The 25157-nt window shown below is 44.6% G+C and overlaps 2 protein-coding genes across 2 annotated transcripts in view; both read left to right on the top strand.

The window, feature by feature from the left end:
- ZMYM6 (zinc finger MYM-type containing 6) overlaps positions 1-21133 on the top strand; it is a 39753-nt gene extending 18620 nt beyond the window's left edge. The window contains exons 9-15 of the mRNA XM_058678658.1: positions 64-214; positions 965-1137; positions 5442-5589; positions 6664-6801; positions 7193-7230; positions 16551-16695; positions 19174-21133. Of these exons, the coding sequence (XP_058534641.1) occupies positions 64-214; positions 965-1137; positions 5442-5589; positions 6664-6801; positions 7193-7230; positions 16551-16695; positions 19174-21005 (2625 nt within the window). The 3' untranslated portion in view covers positions 21006-21133. The remainder of the gene's footprint in view (positions 1-63; positions 215-964; positions 1138-5441; positions 5590-6663; positions 6802-7192; positions 7231-16550; positions 16696-19173) is intronic.
- Positions 21134-22132: 999 nt separating this feature from the next.
- TMEM35B (transmembrane protein 35B) lies at positions 22133-24543 on the top strand. Its single transcript, XM_058678666.1, has 3 exons — positions 22133-22270; positions 23325-23505; positions 24317-24543. Exons 1-3 carry the CDS (start codon positions 22166-22168, stop codon positions 24493-24495), a joined length of 465 nt encoding a protein of 154 aa, XP_058534649.1. The 5' UTR covers positions 22133-22165; the 3' UTR covers positions 24496-24543.
- The last annotated feature ends 614 nt before the right edge of the window (positions 24544-25157 follow it).

The following is a 25157-nucleotide window of genomic DNA, read 5'->3' as shown; positions in this document are numbered from 1 at the left end:
AATGGAAGAGGATTTATTAAGCAATTGTTTAGCTGGAGCTTAATGACTTTTGTTTCTCTGCAGGGTAAAATGTTTTTGTTCTGTGGCAAAACTTGCTCTGATGTATACAAAAAGAAAAATAAAGTTATAGCCATGTGTGACTACTGTAAACTGCAGAAAATTATCAAGGAGACTGTGCGATTTTCGGGGGTTGATAAGCCATTCTGTAGTGAAGGTAAACACAAAAATTCAGCTTTACCCTGTAGCCACCAATAGCTGGGAAATACTGCACGATGAGTTAGTTGGGTGATGAGTCTGATTCATTTACAGGAAATTTTTGTCTTAGGAGGCAAAGTTTGAATGCTTTTATCTTGACTTTAAAAAAACTTTAAAGTCTATCTGCTTAAAATATTATAATGTTTGCAATAAAGAAAAGCTGTCAGAATTGATTAAAGACATTAAGGTAGACAATTTCTTGAGAAATTTAACTAGGGCATCAAGAAATCTTGTTCTTGCATCTGTGATGATCTGATTTTTTGTTAAAGATGTACTTATAACCAAGATGACAGAGAGAGAGAGAGAGAGAAACAGAGTGATACTTTCTGTCCATCTGATGCACTCCCAGGATGCCTGCTAGAGCCAGCCCTGGAGCCAGCCTAAAGCAAAAAATGGCCTGGAAGCTAAGTAGCCCAGACATGAAAGCAAAGTGTAGGACTCAAGGGTGCATGTCAATGTGGAATGTTGCTATCAAGCAGTGGCTTACTGTGCTGCGCTGCAACACAGGTCCCCTGATGATTTTAGTGTTTAGCGTGTATTTAGAATGTGAGAAGAGCTGGTTTTATGACTATGGAGACTATCCTCTAGAAGTCGTTAATTGGGTGTTTTGACGTCAATAAGTTTTGGCCAAGACCATAGAAACTCATTTGCCCTCCCTTACGTTAATGTAAATTTGATGTTTCTTCCTTTCATCTGTTCTGGTTCTCAGTTTGCAAATTCCTCTCTGCACGTGACTTTGGAGAACGATGGGGAACCTACTGTAAGAGGTGTAGTTACTGTTCACAGACATCCCCAAATTTGATAGAAAACCGTTTGGAGGGCAAGTTGGAAGAGTTTTGTTGTGAAGAGTGCATGGCTAAATTCACAGTTCTGTTTTATCAGGTAAATGTGATACCCGGTTTTTGCTTTCTTAAGTTAGTATGTTATTTTCTATTAATTTTTTTGCTTGAATTTGTTTGGATTTTGTTTCATGTTTAGGTTGAGTAAAATAAATTATGGGCAGCAGCAGTTAATAGTGCCACTTGAGAAGCCTAGCTCCCACACCACAGTGCGTAGGTTTGAATACCAGCTCGTTTGCCAGTTCTAGCGTCCTGCTGATCTGCACCCTTGGAGTCAGCAGATGGCTCTAGTACTTAGGCCCTTGCCCAGCCATGTGAGAACCCAGATGGAGCTCCAGGCTCCTGGCTTTGGCCTGATCTATGTTTCTTTCTTTTTCCTTTTTTCTTTCTTCCTTTCCTTTTCTTCCTTTTTTATTAAATAAAAATTTATTTATTTTATTGGAAAGGAAGATTTACAAAGAAAGCTCTTCCATCTTGCATCTACTCCCCAAGAGGCCGCAATGACAGGAGCTAAGCTGATCCAAAGCCAGGAGCCAGGAGCTTCCTCCAGGTCTCACATGTGGGTGCAGGGTCCCAGTGCTTTGGGCCGTCCTCTGTTGCTATGTGTGGCCGCAAGCAGGGACCTGGAAGGGAGATTGAGCAGTTGGGACATGAACCGGTGTCCAACGCATGCAGGGTGAGGCTTTAGATATTAAGCGATTGTGCCAGACTCCCTTTTTTTTTTTTTTCTTATATGTAAGGCACATTGGCCTTACTGGTAACTTTAGTTCTTTCAGCTTAGATGTTTGTGGTTGCCTTAATGTGGCTCTGTCATTCAGGTTATGGTAAAGAATTTGAAGTTAGATCTTTTTTTTTTTAGAAGATTTATTTTTATTGGAAATTCAGATATACAGAGAGGAGGAGAGACAGAAAGGAAGATCTTCCATCCATTAATTCACTCCCCAAGCAGCTGCACCGGCCAGTCTTGAGCTGATCCAAAGCCAGGAGCCAGAGCTGCTTCTGGATCTTCCATGCAGGTGCAGGGTCCCGAGTCTTTGGGCCATCCTTGACTGCCACGAGCAGGGATCTGGATGGGAAGTGGAACAGCCAGCACCTGTATGGGATCCTGGCACATGAAAGGGAAGGATTAGCCAACTGAGCCATTGGTCAGGTCCACCAGTCTTGCTTTTAAATGCAGGTTAACCTTTTTGAGGGATAGGTGTTTGGTGAAGTCATGAAAACTCCCCTTGGGGTACATGCATCCCATATTGTAGTGCCTGGGTTGAAGTGCTGACTGTGTTCCTGATAATAGCCTGCTGCTAATACACACTTTGGGAGGCAGCAGGTGATGGTCTAATAACATGGGTCCTTTCTACCCATGTGGGAGACATGAATTGAGCTCTAGACTCCTGGGTTTGGCCTGGCCCAGCCTTGGCTATAATTGGCATTTGACAAGTGAACCAGCAGAGAGAAGATCTTACTCTGTCTCTCTGCCTTTCAAATATAAAGTGAGTATTTTTTTAAAATGTTAACTTTTTAAAAAAAGATTTATTTTTTTAATTGGAAAGCAGGTTTACAAAGAGGAGAAAGATCTTCCATACATTGGTTCATTCCCCAAGTGGCCACAGTGGCCGGAGTTGAGCTGATCCAAAGCCAGAAGCTTCTTCCAGGTCTTCCACTCAGGTGCAGTGTTCAATGCTTTGGGCCATCCCCTACGGCTTTCCCAAGGCATAAACAGGGGGCTGGGAGGGAAGTGAAACAGCGGGACATGAATCGACATCCATATGGGTTCCTGGCACATGCAAGGCAAGAATTCAGCCATTGAACCATTGCACCAGGCCCAAGAAAATTCACTTTTTGAAAGGCCAATAAAGATAGATATAATTAGTGGAACTACTAGTACACGTCTGGTGTTCCTGAAGTGTTATTTCATTTACTCCTCATCATGGTCTCAAGAAATAGGTGTATTGGGCTTGGCAGCGTGGCCTGGTGGCTAAGGTGCTCACCTTGATCCCGTATGGCCGCTGGTTCTAATCCCGGCAGCTCCACTTCCTCTCTATCTCTCCTCCTCTCAGTATATCTGACTTTGAAATAAAAATAAAATAAATCTTTAAAAAAAAAAAAAAAAAAAAAGAAAGAAATAGGTGTATTATTGTCAGTTAATAATTAGAAAAGAGTGAGGTCCTGTGAGGTTAAATAAAGTGCACTTTAGGAAATGTTGAAGTGACAGAGCAGCTGGAGTGCTGTAGTTAAATCCCTGTTTAGATAGCTACGTCCCTCCCAACATGATTTTCTTTTATTTAAAAAAATATATTTATTTTTAATTGAAAGCAAATTTACAGAGAAAGTAGAGACAACAGAGAAATCTTTTGTCTGCTGGTTTACTTCCACAATGGCTGCAGTAGCTGGAACTGGGCGAGTTTGAAGCAGGAGCCTGGAGGTCCTGTGGGGTACAGGGCCCAAGAACCTTGGGTATCCTTCACTACTCACCCAGGCACATTAGTTGGGAGCTGGATTGGAAGCCCAGCAGTCTGGACTTGAACCGACGCCCCTATGGGTTGCTGGTATTGCAGGCAGAGGTTTAATCTATTCTACTACAGCATGGGGTTACTCTCTTCTCCCCCCACAAGCTGTGACTTTCTTAGGGAGAGGGCCATGGCAATGTCTTTTTCCTCATTATATGACCAGTAGTAGTAAGAGCAGTACTCAAGACAAAGAATGTTGAATTGGATGCTTATTGGGTGAGTCATATTCCTTATGTCTCCAAAGTGCACATTTTTTAAAAAAGATTTCATTTATTTTTATTGGAAAGGCAGATGTACAGAGAGGAAGAGAGACAGAGAGGAAGATCTTCCATCCGATGATTCACTCCCCAAGTGGCCGCAATGGCCGGTGCTGTGCTGATCCGAAGCCAGGAGCCAGGAGCTGTTCTGGGTCTCCCACGCGGGTGCAGGGTCCTAAGGCTTTGGGCTATCCTCGACTGCTTTCCCAGGCCACAAGCAGGGAGCTGGATGGGAAGTGGAGCTGCCGGGATTAGAACCAGCACCCATATGGGATCCTGGGCGTGCAAGGCGAGGACATTAACCATTACGCTATCGCGCCGGGCCCCAAAGTGCACATTCTTTAATTGCAATATGCTGCTACTTAGCAATGAAATATTTTGTTTGTTTATTTAAGGGCAGAGGGGGAGAGAGAAGAGTTCCTGTCTGCTGGTTTACTGTACACATGCTTACATGCTGAATTGAATAGCAGAATTGGACTGGGCAAATGTGGAAGTCAGAAACTCAATCCAGGTGTCCCACATGGGTGACAGGAATTTGATCATTTAAATCATCACTGCTACTGTTTTGGAGTCTGCATTGATAAGAAGCTTAAATCAGGAGTTGGAACCCGGTATCAAACTTAGGTGTCTCTAACTGGGATCTTTTTTTTTTTTTTTTAAGATTTGTTTGTTTATGTATTTGAAAGGTAGATGTTCCATTCATTAGTTTACTCCCAGATGGCTGCAGCAGCTAGGGCTGGCCCAGGCTGAACGCATCTGGGTCTGCCCTGTGGCTGGCAGGGACACGGCTAGTTGGGCCTTCCCCTGCTGCTTTATGAGGTGCATCCGGAGGGAGCTGGACCAGAAGGGGAGGAGCCCGGACTAGTCTCCACACTGTGGTAATGGACACCAGCAAAACAGGCAGCAGCTTAATGCTGCACCACATCGCTAGCCCCATAACTGGCATCTTTTTTTTTTTTTTTTTTAAGATTTATTTATTTTATTACAAAGTCAGATATACAGAGAGGAGAGACAGAGAGGAAGATCTTCCGTCCGATGATTCACTCCCCAAGTGAGCCGCAACGGGCCGGTGCGCGCCGATCCGAAGCCAGGAACCAGGAACCTCCTCCAGGTCTCCCATGCGGGTGCAGAGTCCCAAAGCATTGGGCTGTCCTCGACTGCTTTCCCAGGCCACAAGCAGGGAGCTGGATGGGAAGTGGAGCTGCTGGGATTAGAACCGGCGCCCATATGGGATCCCGGGGCGTTGAAGGCGAGGACTTTAGCCTTTAGGCCACGCCGCCGGGCCCCATAACTGGCATCTTAACCACTAGAATAAACATTTCCTCTGCTCTTACTATTTCAAAAGTAGAATTTATATTCATTTATCACTTTTGGAAACAGAAGAGCAAGTTTTGTGTGTCTCAGTTTGGGGCATCTGTATGAAACAAATATATGCATCACATATATAAAAGTATAAGATGGGAACCTTTTATGGCCTCAGCTGACTTATATGTGCCGTTCTCAAAGTGTATCTGATTCTCTGATTTTTTTAAATTAGTATTACTTTATGGTTCTAAGCCTATCCTGTCTTAACGTTTCTTTCCCAGATGGCCAAATGTGATGGCTGTAAACGACAGGGCAAGCTCACTGAGTCCATAAAATGGCGAGGCAACGTCAAACATTTCTGTAACCTCTTTTGTGTCCTGAAGTTCTGCCATCAGCAAGTTATGAATGACCCTCTTTCACAAAGTAAAGGTAATAGTAACTTTGGCTAATGAGATCCTTGTGTCGTTGCTTGGATATACTGTTGGCTTACGCTGTTAGCAAAAACAGGATTTTATTGGATGGCCTGAATGTCCTTAAATTCCCCCTCTTAGATATTTTAAAGGTTTGCCCTTGAGGAGAAAGTTATTCAGATGCTTTTTTGCTATCATAGTCAAACACACTAGTGTTTTAGTGTGGAGTTTTATAGAAAACTGTATTTCTTTTGGTTGGACGAAGCTGTACATAAATGACTTAATGGTAATATGTATCAGTCTATGTCTCTCTGTGTATGCTATTCGGTTAATAAATTGGACATCAATATAGAAAATGAGGGCAAAGTGGGGAGACGTAATTTGTGCTAATACAGGTATTGTGACTTCAACCAGAGTTTGCCTGTAGTCAAGGAAAGAACAGAGCATTAATTATCTCAGAAAAAAAATAATAAAGTAGACCAGTTCTTCATGGGTAGCAAAAGTTTTTCCTTACTAAGAATGAACGATTTTGCAAGTAGGACATCTAATGTGGTCAGACAGAGGGATAGATACTGGCATGGACTTCTAGTGCCTCATTGGCAGAATTCACTTTTTTTGACCCCTTGCATTCTGGCCTTTCGTCTGCACTTTCTGTCTTTTAAGCCAGTTAGGTATGCCTTTTGCTCACCTGTTAGGTTCTCCATCCATTCTCTAGGACCAAGTGGTACATAGTTAATGTGGGTGAAGAAGGCTAGTGTTGCACAAGTTGGCAGCTCCCTCATCTACGTACTTTTTGTCATTGTCATGTCAAATTTCCTAAGGTGTAGGAAGAAGCCTGTTCATTTATACAACAGCCCTGTGAATTCTGAGGCTAGTACCTGCATTTTTACCTGTTAAATGTCATTTGAGTTTTGTAGTTTTGGGAGGCTGGTTCTTGTTAAGTCTAAATGAAAGCTAATCTATTCAGCTTCTTCCAGCTCAGTACGGAGTCCAATATTTTCATTTCTCCTAGAAATCTGGGTTGTTAAACCGGGATTTTTCTGTGTGACCCTTTTGTTATCTCAGGCCTTACCTTCTTATTTATTTTAATCAGTACCTATTTCTAAGGCACCAACTCCTTTGGTGGAGCTCCGCCCTGTGAGGATGACCACAACCCCAGTTATAACCAAAGTGGTATCGTTGGCAGAAACACCTGCCGGACTCACTGTGGACACTAACACAGTTTTAAAAGGTATGACTTGATATGAGGGCATTTGACTCCAGGTGGCGCTGCTTTCTGTGGTAGTGGTTTTTGCTGTATTTCATGAAGAAGCACGTGCTGAATAGACAGCAAGCAAGGGGGAGGAGTGGGAAGGAGGTGGTGAGCATGGTTTATTTTGTTAAGATTCCAGCTGGTCGCAGTGCACGTGCTTCTTTTCCACCAGAGAGTCTAATGTAGTAGGGTGGGTTTGGGCCTGGGAATGGCACCCCCTCCCCCTGTGGTATTGCTGGGTGCCTTTCCTTGGACCATTTTTTGAGAAATTTTGGCATAGTACACCTTCCTGAGAGAAGAGGAACTTTTGGATTTTGACATTTATGTCTTATACTCTGGGGATAATAGTGTATGTTTTTATCCCTAACAGCCACAGCTACTGAGGAGGCAGCAAAGACCATAGATGATGTAAGTTTTAATATTTTTCCTGTTGTTGCCATGTGAGTTTATTTTCACTTCCTGATGCATATCTCAGTATTTTTCTCTTGATAGCTTAGTCTTAAAGAGTAGTAGTATATTGTTGTATAGTCACCTTTGTTTAAAATCTTACAGCTTAACCCTTGGTCGTTAATAAGAATGCAAGTCTGATTTATTTTTTGTGTTCCATCATTTCTTTAGTAACTTTGTTGATTTCTTTTGAAAGTTAGTTTATTTATTTATTTATTTATTTTTAAGATATATTTTATTTTTTATTACAAAGTCAGATATACAGAGAGGAGGAGAGACAGAGAGGAAGATCTTCTGTCCAGTGGTTCATTCCCCAAGTGACCGCAACAGTCGGTGCTGCGCCAATGCGAAGCAGGGAACCAGGAACCTCTTCTGGGTCTCCCACGCAAATGCAGGGTCCCAGAGCTTTGGGCTTTCCCAGGCCACAAGCAGGGAGCTGGATGGGAAGTGGAGCCGCCGGGATTAGAACTGGCGCCTGTATGGGATCCCAGTGCGTTCAAGGCGAGGACTTTAGCTGCTAGGCCACCACCAGGCCCCGGAAGTTAGTGTAGTTTATTTGATATAACTTTGGATTATGTGAGTTTGAAAATACTGCCAAGTGAATATTTAGTTAATTAATATTAAAGAATATTTAAACTGTTACTTGATGTCCAAAATTTGAAATATTGTACAATTTCCCTGAATCACATTTTTTTCCCTGTAGATTTATTTATTTTTAATGGAAAGGCAGACTACAGAAAGAAGCAATGACAGAGTTTGTCTCTCTGCTGGTTCACTCCCCTAATGACTATGATGGCTGGAACTGAGCTGATGCAAAGCTAGGAGCCAGGAGCTTCTCTGAGTCTTCCATGTGGTACAGAGACCCAACAACCTGAGAGCCATCCTCTGCTGCTTTTCCTGGCTGTAAGCAGGAGCTGGATGGGAAGTAGGCAACCCAGACATGAACCAGCACCCATATGAGATGCTGGTGCTTGCAGGTGGAAGATTAGCCAGTTGAGCTATCCTGCTAACTTCCCAAACTCACATTTTTCAAGAGGTGCTTAATTTCCAGTCTGGCAGTCAGAAAGGTTCATGTTTTTGGTGATGGTTGTGCTAGCTTTAACGTTGGCTCTAGATAAAATTAAGTGCTTTAAAAAAAAAACTATATAACAGTGTCATTCAACTAGTCTTTCAGTTGTAGTGCCCCAAATTTAGTAACTTGGGAACAGAAACTAGATATGATAAAGCTCTCAAGGTGACCAAACGCCTGCTGTTTGTGAGAATCTTCTCTGTATGATAGGAGGTAAGGCTTGAAAAACCAAAAGTAGCATTAGAGCAGGTGTAACCCTCTAGTTCCCAGAATTATAGCCAGAGGAAGATCATGGAATAAATGGACACAGTCCTGGCAGCCCAGGACTGTGAAGCGAGTGCTGCCACAGTACCCTCTAAGTGCCAGCTGTTGGCTGTGCCAAGGCGTGAAGTGTTTTGATGGTTTGAAAGGTGGCAGACAGAGTGTTTGTTCTAAGTCACTGCTGGCTCTCTGGTTTTCAAGCCCAGTGAGGGTTTAAGAATTTAAAGATGAGCAAGGAGGCTATGGAACTGTTACCAGATTGGAGCTTTACAGAGAGCTTGGTGCTGAGAAATGTGTGAGAGTGGCGCAGAAGCTAGGGCTGTACCAAATGGGGGGAGAAGATACTGACAAAGGAATGCTTGCTAGAATTAGAAAGACAGCGGGCAGGGCACCCCGTCAGTTTCCCTGGGTGTGCAGCACAGCCGAGGGTAAAGCTGCAGATACAGGCTTGTGGCCGCATTTTAGTACCTGTTAACTGGTTTTGGAAGTTCAAATGTGGATTGCTTGTGCTTGGTGGCGAGGCAGGGATGGGAAATGTGTTTTATTTCAGCAACTTCTTTTTGAAATAAAAAAATCGGAGGAAAAAATCTTTCAACAAAAGCCTTCCAAGGAATGAGGCTGGCCTTCACCACAGTGTGGTAGGATAGCTTGTCCTAATAGTGCCTCTAACTCTCCTATTACTTGTATTGTTAGAAGATGATTTCTACCTAATTCATTTTAGATAGTATTCTACGATAGTTAATGAAATGCCATTAAATTAGTTTTGTGTTTGTATGTTAGTTATTACACCTTAGATTATAAAGTCCTATGATTAATTATTACATGTTGAATAATGGTAACTACACAGTTATATAACTAAGATATTAATGTGTTGTATATTTAGGAAAGCATTCTATATTGGTTGTATATTTATGAACACTGAAAACGTACCCCTCCTCTGCTTTATATGTGTGGGACAATTAGTCTTGAATTAGGCCAACGTTGAATTATTCAGGTTTTTCAGGAACAAATAGTTCATATTTAATGACTGCCCTATATATGGTTCCCTGTGTGGAGTATTGCTATAATTCGCCAGTCATTTAAACAGTGTTACAGAATAGCTCTGATTAGTATTTTTGGTTTAGTCTATAAAAAGTGTAATAGTAAATAATGTAGTGTTCTTAATGATATAAATGGACAGTTTCAGATTATTTTTGTTGTTGTTTCCCTGAGGATTTTAGTATGAATCTCCCTCAAGTTATTTAAGTTGTTTTAAGATTTTTTGTTTGTTTGTTTTTCTTTGAAAGGTAGAGTGACACAAAGAAGGTGAGACAAAGGTAAAGATTTACCATTTTCTGGCTCACTTCCCAGATGGCTGCAGTGGCCAGGGTTGAGCCAGACTAAAGCCAGGAGAGTGCAAGGGGACCAGGCTCTGGGGCCATCCGTGCCCAGCTGATTTGAAGTGAAGCAGCTGGGCATTGAATTAGTGCTCATATGGGATGCTGTTGTCATAGGTAGCTTAACCTGCTGTCCACAACATTGGCCCCAAATCGTTTTAAATGTAAAGATGAAAATAGAGAATGGTATAGAAAGGAAAATTACTGCCAAAAGCACGCAACTGTTTGTGTTAAGGTATAGATAGTACTTAAATATGTTAGGTTCGCAGACTATCTCTATTGTGACTTAAGACTGCCACTTCAGCTACGAGAGTGTGCAAGAGGTTATGAATAGCATGGAATGAGCAAATGTGGCTGTGCTCCAGCAAAGCTGCACTTGGCCTACAGAGCACTGTTGGCCAATCCCTGCCTGTATTTCCATACCCAGAATCTAACCTTTGTCAGATTTGGGTCGTTTGCTCACCGTACCCTTCCACCTCCCTTTATAATCCTGATCCGTCCCGTTTGCACACCTCCAGAAGCACTTGTGAGGGTTTTGCTGTATGACTTTCAGACTGGTTTGTGCCTTTCATATACAGACACCCTAGAAATGTTTCGTGTTTTTAAAAAATGCCTATCCGTGTTGATGCTTACTAGGTTTGCTACATTCCTGTTGGCTTCTGGGTATCATGTCTTGATTTCTCTTGCCCTGACCTTTGAGCTTCGTTTTTGTAAAGCCAGTTGCTACTTGAGGCTTACACTTAGATGTTACTACCCATCTCAGGTTGTCCGTCTGCATAGGGGTCGTCTGTGCCCCTGTCATGCTCTCCAGCGTCCTCCTCCTCACCAGCCTCATTGCTGCCCCCTTAGTTTCAGCGCCATTGTCTCTGTTAGGTTGTTGCAGTGCCCTTCTTGTCCTGCAGCCATGCTTTGCTTTTGCAGTTTTTTCTGCATGCTATTACAGAATGATTTTTTAAAAAATAATAATAAAAAAAAGCAAAACAAAACCTTAATTGAAAGGAGGGCTTGAGATGACTGACTCACTCACCTACTGGTTAACTCCCCAACTCCCCGAATGACCACAACAACCAGAACTGGGCCATACCCACTGAGGTCTCACACAAGGATGGCAGGGACCCCAGTACCTGAGCCATCACCCGCTGCTTCCCCCAGGGTGCGTGTTCCCAGGAAAGTGGAGATAGGAAGAGAACTCGGCCATGAGCTGAGCACTCTGATATGGCATGTGGATGTCCTAGTGTACGGACGACCCTGCCCCATGCTCACCCCCCAGACTTGTCTTCTAAAAACACTCATCCCCTCATGCACTTCTTTGCTCAGGAATTTTTAGTGAAATTCTAAAGAATACAGAGGGGGAAGGAGGCTAGTTTCCTTATGTTAATGTCATAGGAAAACTACAGCCATTATAGAGCTGTATAGTTAAAAAATAACTGATACTGGAACATGAGTAGACCAGCATTTCAATAGGAAATAAAGTAGAGCAAATATGTGTGTATGTGTAGATATTGTGTGTGTATATATATATATATATATTATAAATATGTGTATTTATAAACACAAATATTGTAAATATATGTAGGCAAGTATATTTATGTTGATAAAGGTAGCATTTCAGATCAGTAGAAAGATTTTTCTACAAATAATTATGTGAGAACTAGATAGATATATGGAAGAAAATGAAAAAAACAGTTATCTACCTCACAATTTAAAACTTCAAAATGAAATTGAGATGTAAAAAAGATCTAAATATAAGAAACAGTAGGGCCTGGTGAGATTGTGTAGTGGTTAAAGTCCTCGTCTTGCACGCCCGGGATCCCATATGGGCTCCGGTTCTAATCCCGGCAGCTCCACTTCCCATCCAGCTCCCTGCTTGTGGCCTGGGAAAGCAGTTGAGGATGGCCCAAAGCTTTGGGATCCTGCCCCCGTGTGGGAGACCCGGAAGAAGCTCCTGGCTCCTGGCTTTGGATTGGTTCAACTCCAGCCATTGTGGCCACATGGGGAGTGAACCAGTGTATGGAAAAATCTTTTTCTTTGTGTCTCCTTCTCTTTGTAAATCTGCCTTTTCAATAAAAATAAATAAATATTTAAAAAATACTTTCCACATTTCAACATTATGAAATATTTTCCTACAGTTTCATTGTTTCTTTTTTTAAAAGATTTATTTATTTTTTATTGGAAAGTCAGATATACAGAGAGGAGGAGAGATAGAGAGAAAGATCTTCCGTCCGATGATTCACTCCCCAAGTGACCGCAACAGTTGGAGCTGAGCCGATCCAAAGCCAGGAACCAGAAGCTTCCTCCGGGTTTCCCATGTGGGTGCAGAGTCCCAAGGCTTTGGGCTGTTCTCTACTGTTTTCCCAGGCTACAAGCAGGGAGCTGGATGGGGAGTGGAGCAGCTGGGACAGGAACTGGCGCCCACATGGGATCCTGGTGCGTGCAAGGTGAGGATTTAGCCACTGAGCCATTGCTCGAGCCCAGAACCTGTTAAAATTTGTAATGTGGAGACACTATTTGCTTAGGAGCTCTTTTTACAAACTTTCCCTTCAGAAGCGTTCTGCACTTGTATGAAATGGAGACTGTGCAAGGAGCTTGACTGCATCATTGTTTGAAAACAAAGCCACAGCAGGCTCACTCTGAGTTGTTATATGTGAGTTAGCAAAAAGAGCCTTATGTGATCAGTGTGAAATAAGCTCTTTCCGGTCCCCATACCTGCTGATGTGGCCTGGCTGCAGTTAATTTATGGATTATGTATACAGAGCAGTGCTGTGCAGTTGTTTAAAAGGATGCGGAAGCTTTGTCCATAGAGCCAACTCGTAACTGAAAAAAAGACATAAGACTGGATAACATACACTGCTGTTGGGCTTTGAACATATGTGGGTTCCTCATGTATGTGCCTGTGTGTATGTCCAGAGTATCCCTAGAAGGCAACCATTTAGCAAATAATAATGGTTGCCTAAATGGCTAGGGGAAAACTGAAAGAGGAAAAAATTGGTTTTTCATTGTTGACCATTTGAATCTTTGAACTTTATGTCACATGACCCACTGAAAAATATGAATGGATTTGGTGGTTTTTTTTTTTTTTATTCTTTTAAGAAAAGGCAAGCAGGGCAAAGGATCTCACAGAAATAGATAACTCACAGAAGAGGAATTGTTAACCACACTGCAGTAAGATAATTTTTCACTCACTGAGAAATAGCAGAAGATTTGATACTACTGAGTTGGCTAGGATGTTGGGAAACGGGCTCCCATGCATTGCTCATGGTTGTGTAATTTGATGTGAGATCTGTGGAAGGAATCTGGCAATGCCATCAGGATGAAAGGTTGATGATATTCACTCGTTACTCTGTTCCCAGCTTGTTTTGTTGGTGCTTCTAAAGCAAGGCAGGCCTTCCCACTTTAGGGTGTTGCACTTGCCATCCCTCTACCTGGTCTCTTCTGATCCCAGGCCTCTGCTTGGCTTACTCTTGAATCATTCAGAAGATCCCTTGCTCAGCTGGCATTGTGGCATAGCAGGTACAGCTGCCACCTGAGAGCCTGGAATCCCATTTGGGTACTGGTGCAAGGTCTGGCTGTTCCAGTTCTGAACCATCTTCCTGCTGATGGCATGGAAAAGCAGGGTAAGATGGCCTTAGTGCCTGGGCCTCTGTACTCAAGCAGGAGACCTGGAGGAAGCTCTCAGTGTCAGACCTGCCAAGCCCTGGCTTTGAGGCTGATCAGGGTGTGGATCAATGGGTGAAAGACACATTTCTCTCCCTTTTCCTCCTCTTTCTGTCTGTAACTCTGTCTTTCAAATAAATCTTAAAAACAAATTAAAAAAATCTTCTCAGATGTTTACTACAGGATCACCCCTGTTCAACATCATTGCTTCCTTTTTCTTCATAGCTCTTATCACCACCTAGAATTAGACGTTCCGTGTTTCACTTCTGTGCTGTCTCCCTGTAGAATGTAAAGCCCATAAGACAAAACTCTGTCTCACTTTCTACCACATCCTCAGGGCTTAGAAGAGTGTCTGGCTGGAAGTGAACGTTCTGTAAATATTTGCTGAATGAATAAACATGCTTTAAATATATGCTTGCGTTCTACTGTTTATTCTTTAGCTTTGTTTTATAAAGACCTTTGTTTATAAATGTTGTCACTTTTGAGGTAGTCAAACGATATAAAACTAATAATAGCATGCTGCCATTTGTGCTTTGAACACACACACCCGTGTGTACTTACACCTATGAGGTACTTCAAACATTTCATGGAAAATGGAACTAAAAAAATTATTCTCTTGCAAAAATTTTTTTGAAACTGACACCTAGTTTTTTAAAGACTTATATGCAAATATTTCAGGGTTTTTTGTTTGTTTGTTTAAATAGACTTTTAGGGCTGACATTGTGGTATAACAGCTTAAGCTACCACCTGCAGTGCAGGTATCTTATATGGGCACCAGTTCAGTCTTGGCTGATCCACTTCCAGTCCATCTCACCTGTTAAGGCAGCGGAGTATGGCCCAGGTATTTGGTTCCCTGTGCCTACTTAGGACACTGCCAGCCCATTTGGGAAGAAAACCAGTGAATAAAAGATCTGTCTTCAATCTCTATCTCTTTGTGTAACTTTCTCAAATAAATAGATAACTTATTAAAAGACTTACATATTTGATAGAGTTACAGAGAGAATCTTCCATCCACTGGTTCACTCCCCAAATGGCATCTACGGACAGGCCTAAGCTAGAAGCTACGAGCTTCTGGGTTCCCCATGTGAGTGCTTGGGCCATCCTCTGCTGCTTTCCCAGTCTATAAGCAGATGGATCAGAGATAGAGCGGCTGGACCTTGAACTGGCAGTCAGATGGGATGCTGGTGCTGCAGAGAGCAGCCTAGCCTGGCCCAATAAATTAATCTTTAAAAGAAAAGTAAAATATACTTAAAAGATTTTCTTTTTTGGGGGGGGGCAGTGTTGAGACATGGAGGTTAAGCCACAGCTGCACTCTTGGCATGCCGTATGGACACCATTTTGAGTCCTGGTTTCTGTACTTCCAATTCAGCTCTTTGCTAATGTGCACAAAACCGGAAGATGGCCCAGGTGCTTGGTTCCCCGCTACCCTTGTGGAAGATCCAGTTAGAATTCTTTCTGCTAGTGTTGGCCTGGCCTAGTGCTGGCTGTTGCAGCCATTTGGGGCATGAACCAGTAGATGAGTTTTCTCACTCTTTTCCTTTCTCTCCAGCTCTGCCTTTCAAATGAATAAGTAATTCTTTGAAAATTAAGAAAAATTTTCTTTCAAAGTAAGAGTGAATTTGCAAAACAGAAATTGGGAAGTGGCACGAAAAGTTCCCATATAGTTTACACCTAGCTTCCCCTTTATTAAGATCTTCTATTAATATGCTGAATTTCTCTCAATAAACCATACCCAGCAGCTCCTGTTTTTAAAGTTTTTTTTTTTTTTAAGATTTCTTTATTTCAGTCCTGGTGCGGTAGCCTAGTGGCTAAAGTCCTCGCCTTGCATGCACCAGGATCCCATATAGGCACTGGTTCATATCCCAGCTGCTCTACTTCCCATCCAGCTCCCTGCTTGTGGCCTGGGAACCAGTAGAGAACAGCCTTAGTCCTTGGGACCCTGCACCCGTGTGGGAAACCCAGAAGCTTCTCCTGGTTCCTGGCTTTGGATTGGCTCAGTTTTGGCTATTGTGGCCACTTGGGGAGGAAACCAACGGACGAAAGATCTCTCTCTGTGTCTCTTCTCTCTGTATATCTGCCTTTCCAATAAAAATAAGTAAGTCTTAAGAAAGAAAAAAAAGTTTTAAAGGTGTACTTATTTCAAACGGAGAGTGACAGAGGAGAGAGGGCTTCCATCTGCTAGGTGATTCCCCAGATGTTCACAAGCCACCAGGTCTAGGCCAAGGCAGAAGCTGGAGCCAGTAACCACCTGGGTGTCCCACGAAGTGGCGGGGCTCAGGCACTTGGGTCACCTTCCTTCCCAGACCATCAGAGGGAGCTACACGGGAAACAAAATGGCTGGGACTCAGCACACTCAACAAGATGCTGGCAGCTGCAACACTTCCTCCCCATCCTATAATGGTTTAAGAAAATTACCTTAAAAAATATATAAACTTATCTGAAAGAGAGTTAGAGAAGAGAGAACCTTCCATCCATTGATCCATTTCCCAAATGGCCGCCACAGCCGGGGCTGGGCCAGGTTGCAATTAGGAGCCAGAACCTCCCTCATGTCTGAGACGTGCATGGAAGAGGCCCTAGGACTCAGGCCATCCCCCATCCTCCCAGGTGCACTTGCAAGGAGCCGGTTGGAGGGGGAGCAGCCTCTACTTGAATCAGTGCTGTGATAAGAGAGGTTGGTGTTGCACACAGCAGCTTAGACACTGCACCACAGCAGCCCCATAGAATTTTTTTTTTTAATCAGTAAGTGTAAGTGATGCTGATGAGGAGAGTTAGGAATTAGTCCCTGTCTTCCGAAAGAATGACCTCTTTATTGCACCCACTCTTATTTCTCTTGATACATACTACTTTTCTATTAGTAGCAGTTGGATCAGTGATAAAATACTAAAAGTATCCGTTTGGTGCCTGAATTTGTTTTTCACCAGGAAAGTATGCAAGCAGATGCCACAAAACTCGCATCTCCCCAGCTTCCCATGGCTTTAAAGAACAAAGCCTTACTATGCAAGCCTGTCACCCAGACGAAGGCCACCTCCTGCAAACCCCACATCCAACACAAGGAGTGTCAAGCAGGTATGTGTCGCTGTACTGTTCCTTGTGGAGGGTCTGTTTTCTGGTTGGTTGGTTTGGGATTTTTAGTTGCTTTAAGAAAGGAAATGGACATTTTTTTTTCTGAATTATGAGAGCTTTAGCTCACTCTTCTTTTTTCATTTTGTTTATTTTTTATAATACTGTTTCATAGGTTCAGTGCTTTCCCCTGCTGCCTCCCTCACTGATTTCCCCAATGTTATTACAATAGTAGAGTCCGCCCACATGAGTCACAGTGAAATGGACAGTTCTTGAATGTAAAAACATTGATTCTTTAAATTTTCTTTAAAGATTTATTTATTTTTTTGTTACAAAGTCAGATATACAGTAAGGAGGAGAGACAGAGAGGAAGATCTTCCATCCAATGATTCACTCCCCAAGTGACCTCAACGGCCTGTGCTGCACCAATACGAAGCCAGGAACCAGGAATCTCCTCCGGGTCTCCCACACAAATGCAGGGTCCCAAGGTCTTGGGCCATCCTTGACTGCTTTCCCAGGCCACAAGCAGGGTGCTGGATGGGAAGCGGGGCCGCCGGAATTAGAACTGGCGTCCATATGGGATCCCGGGGCTTTCAAGGCGAGGACTTCAGCTGCTAGGCCACGCCGCTGGGCCCTGATTCTTTAAATCTTTAAATAACAATACCTTACCCTTGTATATAATTATTGTTATTAATTCTAATCACTAGTAAATTATATCATCTGCACACAAAGCCCGTGTGGAGTAGACATGCATTTTCTACAACCTGTGCACTGCTAGTTTTCACATTTGTAGACAAGCTTATAGAATTACTAAGATACAGATGTAGTTAAAAGCATCGCTAATTTAACCATAGTTGTTTTATTTTGAACACTGAGCACAGTTGCCAGGGTGACAATGTACAGTGCTGTGTCCGAGGCTCTGCTGATTCGGGATGTCATGTGATCACACAGTGGAGCACTCTGGGAAGGGTGGCCCTGGCGATGCAGACTACTCAGAGGGCCTCTCTCCTCTTCTTAGTTACATGAATAGCCAGCTCTGCCTAAATACATTTTTATTTTTATTTTCATAGAGCATACTGTCTTTAGTGGCTTTGTCTACCAATAAATAGTTGTGTATTTTTCTGTAGGGGACCTTTCTTTTGGTGGGAGTAAAGGAAAATTCTGTTTTCCTTTCTCAGGAAATTGTGCTGTATTCCTGTTAAGGGGCACTTTCGTGTGCATGAGTTCCTATTATACTTTCACATGTGAGGGGGTAAGGCATCTATGGACACCGTATGTCTGGGTGTGTGAACTCAGCACTTCTTTGAACTTCCAGATGCAATATGGTTTTCCTATGCTGTCAATTACTTTGTCATCAGACAAAGCATTGAAAACATTCCACATCAGTATAAATTCAGATGTACACTATGATTATGAATGGACACGGATTCCAACATATGGAATACAAGTAGCACCCTGTATAGAAGTTCTAATATGTCTTTAGTTATTTGAGAGAGAGCTGCCTTCTGCTAGCTCTCTCAGAAGCTTACTTGCAACAGCTTAGTTTGGGCCAGACAGAAGCTAGGAGCCAGGAACGTCCGTCTGAGTGTGCCACAGGAGCCGCAAGGACCCAAGCACTTGAGTGATCACCTACCAGCTCCCAGGGCTCCCAGGGTGTGCATGAACAGGAGGTTAGAATGGAGCAGAGCTGGGACTGAAACCAGATGTTCCAGTAAGGGTGTGGGTGTCTCAGCTTCAAGCCACACGCCTGCCCCCACCTTGAACATTGTAAGCATTAAGACGATCGGCCGTCTTAATGGATCTTTGTCTACTTGTCTGATTATATCTTTAGAGTAAACTCTAAGCAGAATTATGGATTCAGATTTTAAGGCTTGTGATACCTCTTGCTAAATTGACCTCAAGAAAAATTCTATCCATCCATGTTCCACACATTCTTTGTATGCATATGGATTCAATTTAGTAGGTATTAGAGTTAACAAAAAGCTATAAAAGAGTGAATATGTATTTAAAATGTAAACTATGTGTTAAAGATCTGTTTCTCCATATCCTGCCAAATACCGTATATTAAAATTAATAATTACCATTTATATTTTTCCCAACTTCAGTTTAGAAAAACACATTTCAGAGAGGTTGGAGCTGCAGTACAGTGAGCACTACATTGCTCCTTATCCAGATTTCCCTATGCTTTTTTTTAAAAAAATTCTGAATTGTTTGTCAGTAAAGTAATTTATTCATAATTTGGCATGTTCTTTGGGCTTCAGCCTTAACTCTAGTCATCTTACACGTGTATCATAATCTACTTGGTCTGCAACTTGGGACAAAGTAGAAACTGTTTACTGGCACCCTGTAGTTACTCTGGTTTGTATTTAAGCGAGTCTGTGTACTGTTTTGATGAAAATAAATAGTAGCAAAATATGAATTTTGAATGTGTGAAGAAAACTATAAAGAACATTGCTTCTAACATGATTCAAATGTTTCATTCAGATTTACCTGTGCCCAATGAGAAAAATGATACAGAACTTGATTCTCCACCTGCAAAGAAAAAAAGAATAGGTGTTTTCCAGACTTACGATGCAGAATATCTAAAGGTTGGCTTTATCGTCTGTCCTGGCTCAAAAGAAAGTTCACCGCGGCCTCAGTGTGTCGTCTGCGGCGAGATCCTACCCAGTGAAAGCTTGAAGCCAGCCAGTCTTTTTCATCATCTGAAGACAAAGCATTCAGAACTACAAAACAAACCAGTAGATTTTTTTGAACAAAAATCTCTTGAAATGGAATGTCGAAACAGTTCTTTTAAAACATGTTTACTAGTTGAAAACTCACTGGTGAAAGCTTCTTACTTAGTTGCTTTCCAGATTGCTGCCAGCAAGAAGCCATTGTCCACTGCTGAAGAATTCGTTAAACCGTATTTAGTAGAAACGTGTTCGGAGGTTTTGGGTTCAAGTGCTGGGGACAAGGTGAAGACCATTCCTCTCTCTCATAGTGCCGTCAGACACAGGATTCAGGAGCTGTCTGCCGACATTGAAGAGCAGCTCATCCAGAAAGTCCGAGAGTCCGGGTGGTTCGCCCTGCAGCTAGACGAGTCGGCAGAGGTCTCGGATGCCACCCTTCTTCTGTGCTATGTTCGTTTCATTGATTATGACTGTAAAGATATAAAAGAAGAATTACTATTTTGCCTTGAAATGCCTTCTCAAATGAGGGACTCTGAAATGTTTGCACTAATAAATGGGTATATCAGTAGTAAATCCCTGAACTGGAAACACTGTGTCGGGCTGTGTCTGGATGGGGTGGCAAGCATGACTGACAGGTGTTCTGCTTTAAGGGCCAAAATTCAAGAAGTTGCCTTAAACCCAGTGGCGTTTACTCCTTGTCTTATTCATCGGGAGCATCTGGCTGCAGAAAAGTTGTCTCCAGGCCTGCATAAAACTCTTTTGCAGTCAGCACAGATTATAAGCTTTGTAAAGAGCAATGCATTGAACTCACGCATGTTAATGATTTTGTGTGAAGAGATGGGGTCCCAGCATGTCAATTTACCACTCCCTGCTGAAGTACGCTGGATAGCAAGAGGGAAAATTTTAACAAGATTATTCGAGTTACGACATGAAGTTGAAATATTTTTAAACCAGAAGCATTCAGATTTAGCCAGGCATTTTCGTGATGAGGAATGGGTTGCGAAGCTAGCCTATTTGGCCGATATATTTTCACTTATAAATGAATTAAATTTGAGTCTGCAGGGAACTATGACCACTTTCTTCAATTTGTATAATAAAATCGATGCATTTAAGAAAAAGTTAAAAACATGGCTGGGGCGCACGCAGGAGAATGACTATGACATGTTCCCTGCATTTTCGGAGTTCTGGAGTTCATCAGACTTGCACAGCAGCAGCATCAGAGACATCATCTTGGAGCACCTGGAAGGACTCGGTCAGGTGTTTGAGGCCTGTTACCCCATGGCAGAAGATGTTCGCGCAGGCAACTCGTGGATCATGAACCCTTTCACAAGCCACCAGCACAGTCACCTGAGCAGCAGGGAGGGGGAGAGGCTCACCCAGTTATCGTCCGATTCAGGATTACAGTCAGTGTTTAAGTCTATGCCTGTCACTCAGTTTTGGATAAATGCAAAGACAAGCTACCCAGAACTGCATGAAAAGGCAATGAAGTTTTTGTTGCCTTTTTCCACTGTGTATTTATGTGATGCTACCTTTTCAGCTTTGACTGAGTCAAAACAAAGAAATCTGTTGGCCTCTGGCTCTGCCCTGAGACTGGCAGTCACATCTTTAATTCCAAGAATAGAGAAATTAGTAGAAGACAAAGAATAGCAACATGCATATTTGCTTATCGTCAAAGTCTATAATTTTGTGTTAAATTTTGTATAAGTATCCTAAAATATAATTTCCTAATGTGGACTTGTGTTTTCAGTGATTAAAGAAGTGTTTTAGTAACTTTTTCTTTGCTTTAGTAATTCTGCACTGATGCATCATTGCATGTCCCTGTCCTGAGTGCAGGTCATGGAAGCCCTGGGTTTTGGAGCTGGGAAAGGCTTGCTGGCAGGTGAAGCAGCGTGGGCCTTAGAGACACAGGGCACCTTGCACGGCCCCTGCAGGCCTGGGCTGCTGCAAGGCAAGGCCTCAGCAGCAGGGGGAGTTGGACATCCTTGCTCTGGGTGGCTCACGAGATCACGGCACGGAGTAACCACCCTAGCAGGTACTCAGTTCAACACAGCCATGGCCAGTCCACAGACAAGTGTGGCTGTTTCAACCCAACTTTGTTTAGGAGCGCTGACATACTAATTTCATGTCATTTTCATGTGTCATAGAAACCTCCTTTTAATAATATAAAATGTAAACAGTATTAGCCTGGAAACAGGGAGGAGAGGAAACAAAACAGACAGCTGGCTGGGTTGGGTCCTCCCAGCCTCGAGGGCTGTCTGCTTAAGAGCAGGTAGGTTTATAGATGCTTGACCAGGAAAAGTCCCTCTCCCCGCCCCCCGCGGGTGTTCCAATCTCCAAACGCCTTCCACAGTTTGATTCAGAAACTACAGAAGGAAGTATACTTCCCAGATGGACGTAAAGAACAACTAACTACTGGGTACTGACTTATTACCAATAACCGTATAAGACAATTTCTTAACGTACAAGTAACTTTCTAAGCTTGTGACAGCCTTGGGAGAATTGTTAAAGCCTCTTTGTCCCATTTGGGGGACACGGAGCGCCCCCGGAGCTCTGGGAGCAGGGGCAGGAGTCCCGGGCTCTCCGGGCGCCGTGACGACCTCCACCCGACTGGCAGGGGCAGAGGCTCCCTTTGTGCGCACAGACGTGCGGCTACCTGAACTCTCAGGGGGCGGTGACTCCTGCAGGGAGAGGGGAGGAGGCCGCGGCCCAGCCTTCCGGCAATGCTGGGGAGGGAGAGGAGGGGCGGGCTCTCGACCGGCCCGGCCCTAGGGCGACGGAACGCGGTGTCCAGGAGTCCGGGCGCGGCCATGGCGCTGTCGCTGGCTGCGCTGCGCATCCTGCTGGGCAGTTTTTTCGTGCTCACGGGGGCGGCCAAGCTCGCGCCCATCGCGGCCCCTGTGTCGCAACAGATGGTGAGCTGCGTGCAGCCCAGTGGTGAGAGCTCAGCCTGGCCTTGAGGCCAAAGCGCCCTGGGGGGTAAAGTTGCCTGCTTGGCGCGGAGGTCTGGGGCCGCCTCCGGGTTTGGGATCTTCCTGGCGGAAGGGGGCGGAACCTCACCTTCCGGTGGGTCTGGGTGGTCTCTGGCACGAACAGAGGTGGAAGATGAAGCCGCCTTGGAGGAGACACGGGTCGCTCCTCGCCCTCCTGCTCTTCTCGGCAGGGGCCGGTGCAGTTCTGGGAAGGTCTGCGAGGCAGGTTCGCCCCGCCCCGCCGGTGAAGCGTGCCGGCTGAAGACGCCCACAGCTGGCCAGAAAGCGGGACCCAAACCAACACCTGCCCGGCTCAGAATCCAGAGTCCTTGCGGTGAAGCCTGGAGGCCACCTGTCGGCCTCATCCAGCCCCTCCAGGATGCCAGTCCCCCTCGTTTAGCTCCCTGCCTAGAGCCTGAGTTACTAGGGGGTGGTTCCTCCCCAGACCCAGAGGGCAGGGAGCTGCTTCCCTGCAGGGGCTTCAGAGAGGAGGCACAGCTAAGGCCAGGTAGCCCCGGGAGGTCAAGGGGAGGTGGCATGTGACCCGGCGTAGGGGCTGGCTAAGCCAGCTGTGTCACTTCGAGGCCCCTGAACCAGCCTTATACCTGCCACAGTGGGAGCCATTTAATGCTGCCCTTCAACCATTCCCCAAAGATATGCCAGACCTGGCATAAGGGAAGCAGCTGTGAGTTCCTGAGACCTTGGCATTAGATGGGAAGACCCTGCTACCTGCTTTTGGGATTTTGGACTGGGATGTAATCTGCTTATTGTGGGGTGAGCTGAATGGGCCCCCTCTTTGCATCACTGCTTGGTCCTGACGGGGAGCAGAAAGCCTGGTTCCTCAGTGCAGTTCAGCTCTTCTGCAGGGTGACTTGAGGCCACCTTTGCTGTGTGTGTGTGTGTTGGGAGTGGAAGGTGCAGGCTCAGTGCCCTTGTGTGGCATCTGGGCTGTACACCCAGCTGAGTAAGGCTGACGGCCATTTCCTGCCACCCTTAGAGAGCCCTGTTCGTGCGCTTTGCCGAGGTGTTCCCATTGAGAGTGTTCGGCTACCAGCCAGACTCTGTGAGCTACCAAACAGCAGTGGGCTGGCTGGAGGTGCTGGCAGGCTCACTGCTGCTCGTGGGCCCACCGCTGCTGCAACGCGTCAGTACCATGTTCCTGATCTTGCTCATGATGGGTAAGGGGGCCAACTGACCTGGGGCAAGGGCCCTATGGGCAAGAGCTGACCCTTCCCCTTCCTCTGGCTGCCCTCCTCTTTGCTCAGGGAACAGGGGCACTTCCTGCTGTCTCATAATTCTGATAGCCCTGGGACTAGGACAGTGCCTTGGAGACTTCATGTGTCAGGATGCTGTTCCCTGCCAAGGACACTTTCTACCTCTTTCTTTCTGGTGGTTACATAGTATTGTGTTGGGGTATGTCCCCAGAGCTCCAACTCTGAGCTGAGGGGTTGGAGCAGCCATCTAGGTGTCTGGCAGGTGGACATAGAGAGTAGGGAGGCTGGGGCCCCTTAAACAGGAAGGTGGACACTTAATTTCCCTCCAGGGGCCCCTCCCAGTGGCTCTGACCACAAGGACAGCTGCTGCCTTAAAGGCCAGACATCTTCCGGTTCTTCTGTGTTGCCTGCCTGTCACCATTGCTACCACCATCAGCACCCCCAGGCTTGCTTTCCAGCTCAGGAACCTTCTTTATTTCCAGGCTTTGCCATGCCCTCTTCACTGCCAACCCCTCAGCCTCCTTCCAGGAAGTAGAGGATTAGGAAAGGAGACTATCATGGAGAGTTTGCTCCCCAAGTCCCCCGTTACCAGCCTTGGCCCCTTGTCCAGTTCCAAGCTTCTGATCCCTACTGCTGCTTTCTCTGGGAGGCGGGAGCCAAGTGCAGCTGGTTTGGGGTGTGTCTGTTAGGAGAGGTTCGGAGAGGGTTGGTCAGCTCGGGCTGCAGAGTCAGGAGCTCCTGGGGGGAGCTTAGCAATCTCCCTTTTCTATTCCAGGGGCCATTTTCACTTTGATGTTTCTGAAACAATCCCTGAGCACCTGCATCCCGGCCTTCGTCTGCCTGTGGCTCCTGCTGCTTCTGGATGTCTGCCAGCTCTTACCCCAAACTGAGAAGGTGGCCAGACCCAGCAGGAGGAGGAAGACATCTAGCATGCTCAAGGAATCCTGGGAGTAGATTCCCTACCAGATGGTGCCTTGCTGGTCTTACCACAGGGTCAGGGGGACAGAAGTGACCTTCATGTTGAAGACACACCCACCACTGGTGTGGAAAGACATCTTGTCTACCCGGCTCTGTGCTGCTGCTCTCTTTAACTGCAGTATGTATGTAACATGCATGTGTGGAATACATGTTACATCCCTCATGCCATGTGAAAATAAGAGACGGGCACCCCAAATTCTGTAGCCCCGGCATAACCACTTCTAATGCCTTGGTTTAAGCTGTACCTTTCAACTTTGTTTTCTATGCTTTTATACAGATACATATTTTTTTAAGGAAAGTGAGACTATTACCTTCCACCTTGTTACCCAATTTTGAAAACTTAATACACTATGAATTCCATGTGGTGTCGTTGTGTCTCATTATTGTGAATGGCTGCATGGAATTCCCGCGGGAAGGATGTCCTGCCAACACCCCGGGAAGACTATGTGGGTGGCTCTGAAGTCTTGCAATTATAAGCCTCACAGTAAGTCACCTTTGCATTCTTTTTTTGCATGGAAGTGAAGGTGCCAGCTTCAAAGGCATGCCTGCTTTTGAGGTTTTCAATACATAGTTAAAATGTCTATATTGAATATGGCAGAATTTAGGCACCTGCTTTGGCCTGAGCCCTTCCAAGCCAG

Source organism: Ochotona princeps, chromosome 2 (genome assembly GCF_030435755.1).
Source record: "Ochotona princeps isolate mOchPri1 chromosome 2, mOchPri1.hap1, whole genome shotgun sequence".
In the NCBI taxonomy this organism is placed as follows: Eukaryota; Metazoa; Chordata; class Mammalia; order Lagomorpha; family Ochotonidae; genus Ochotona; species Ochotona princeps.
Note: the sequence above shows the minus strand (reverse complement) of the source record. Positions and strands in the feature narration are given on the sequence as shown.

What these genes read in the sequence shown, in the direction of transcription:
- TMEM35B (XM_058678666.1), top strand. Translation starts at nt 22,166, where the DNA reads ATGGCGCTGTCGCTGGCTGCGCTGCGCATCCTGCTGGGCAGTTTTTTC. An exon ending in CCCCTGTGTCGCAACAGATG is followed by an intron (nt 22,271 to 23,324) that starts GTGAGCTGCGTG and finishes TGCCACCCTTAG; the next exon opens with AGAGCCCTGTTCGTGCGCTT. An exon ending in CCTGATCTTGCTCATGATGG is followed by an intron (nt 23,506 to 24,316) that starts GTAAGGGGGCCA and finishes TTTCTATTCCAG; the next exon opens with GGGCCATTTTCACTTTGATG.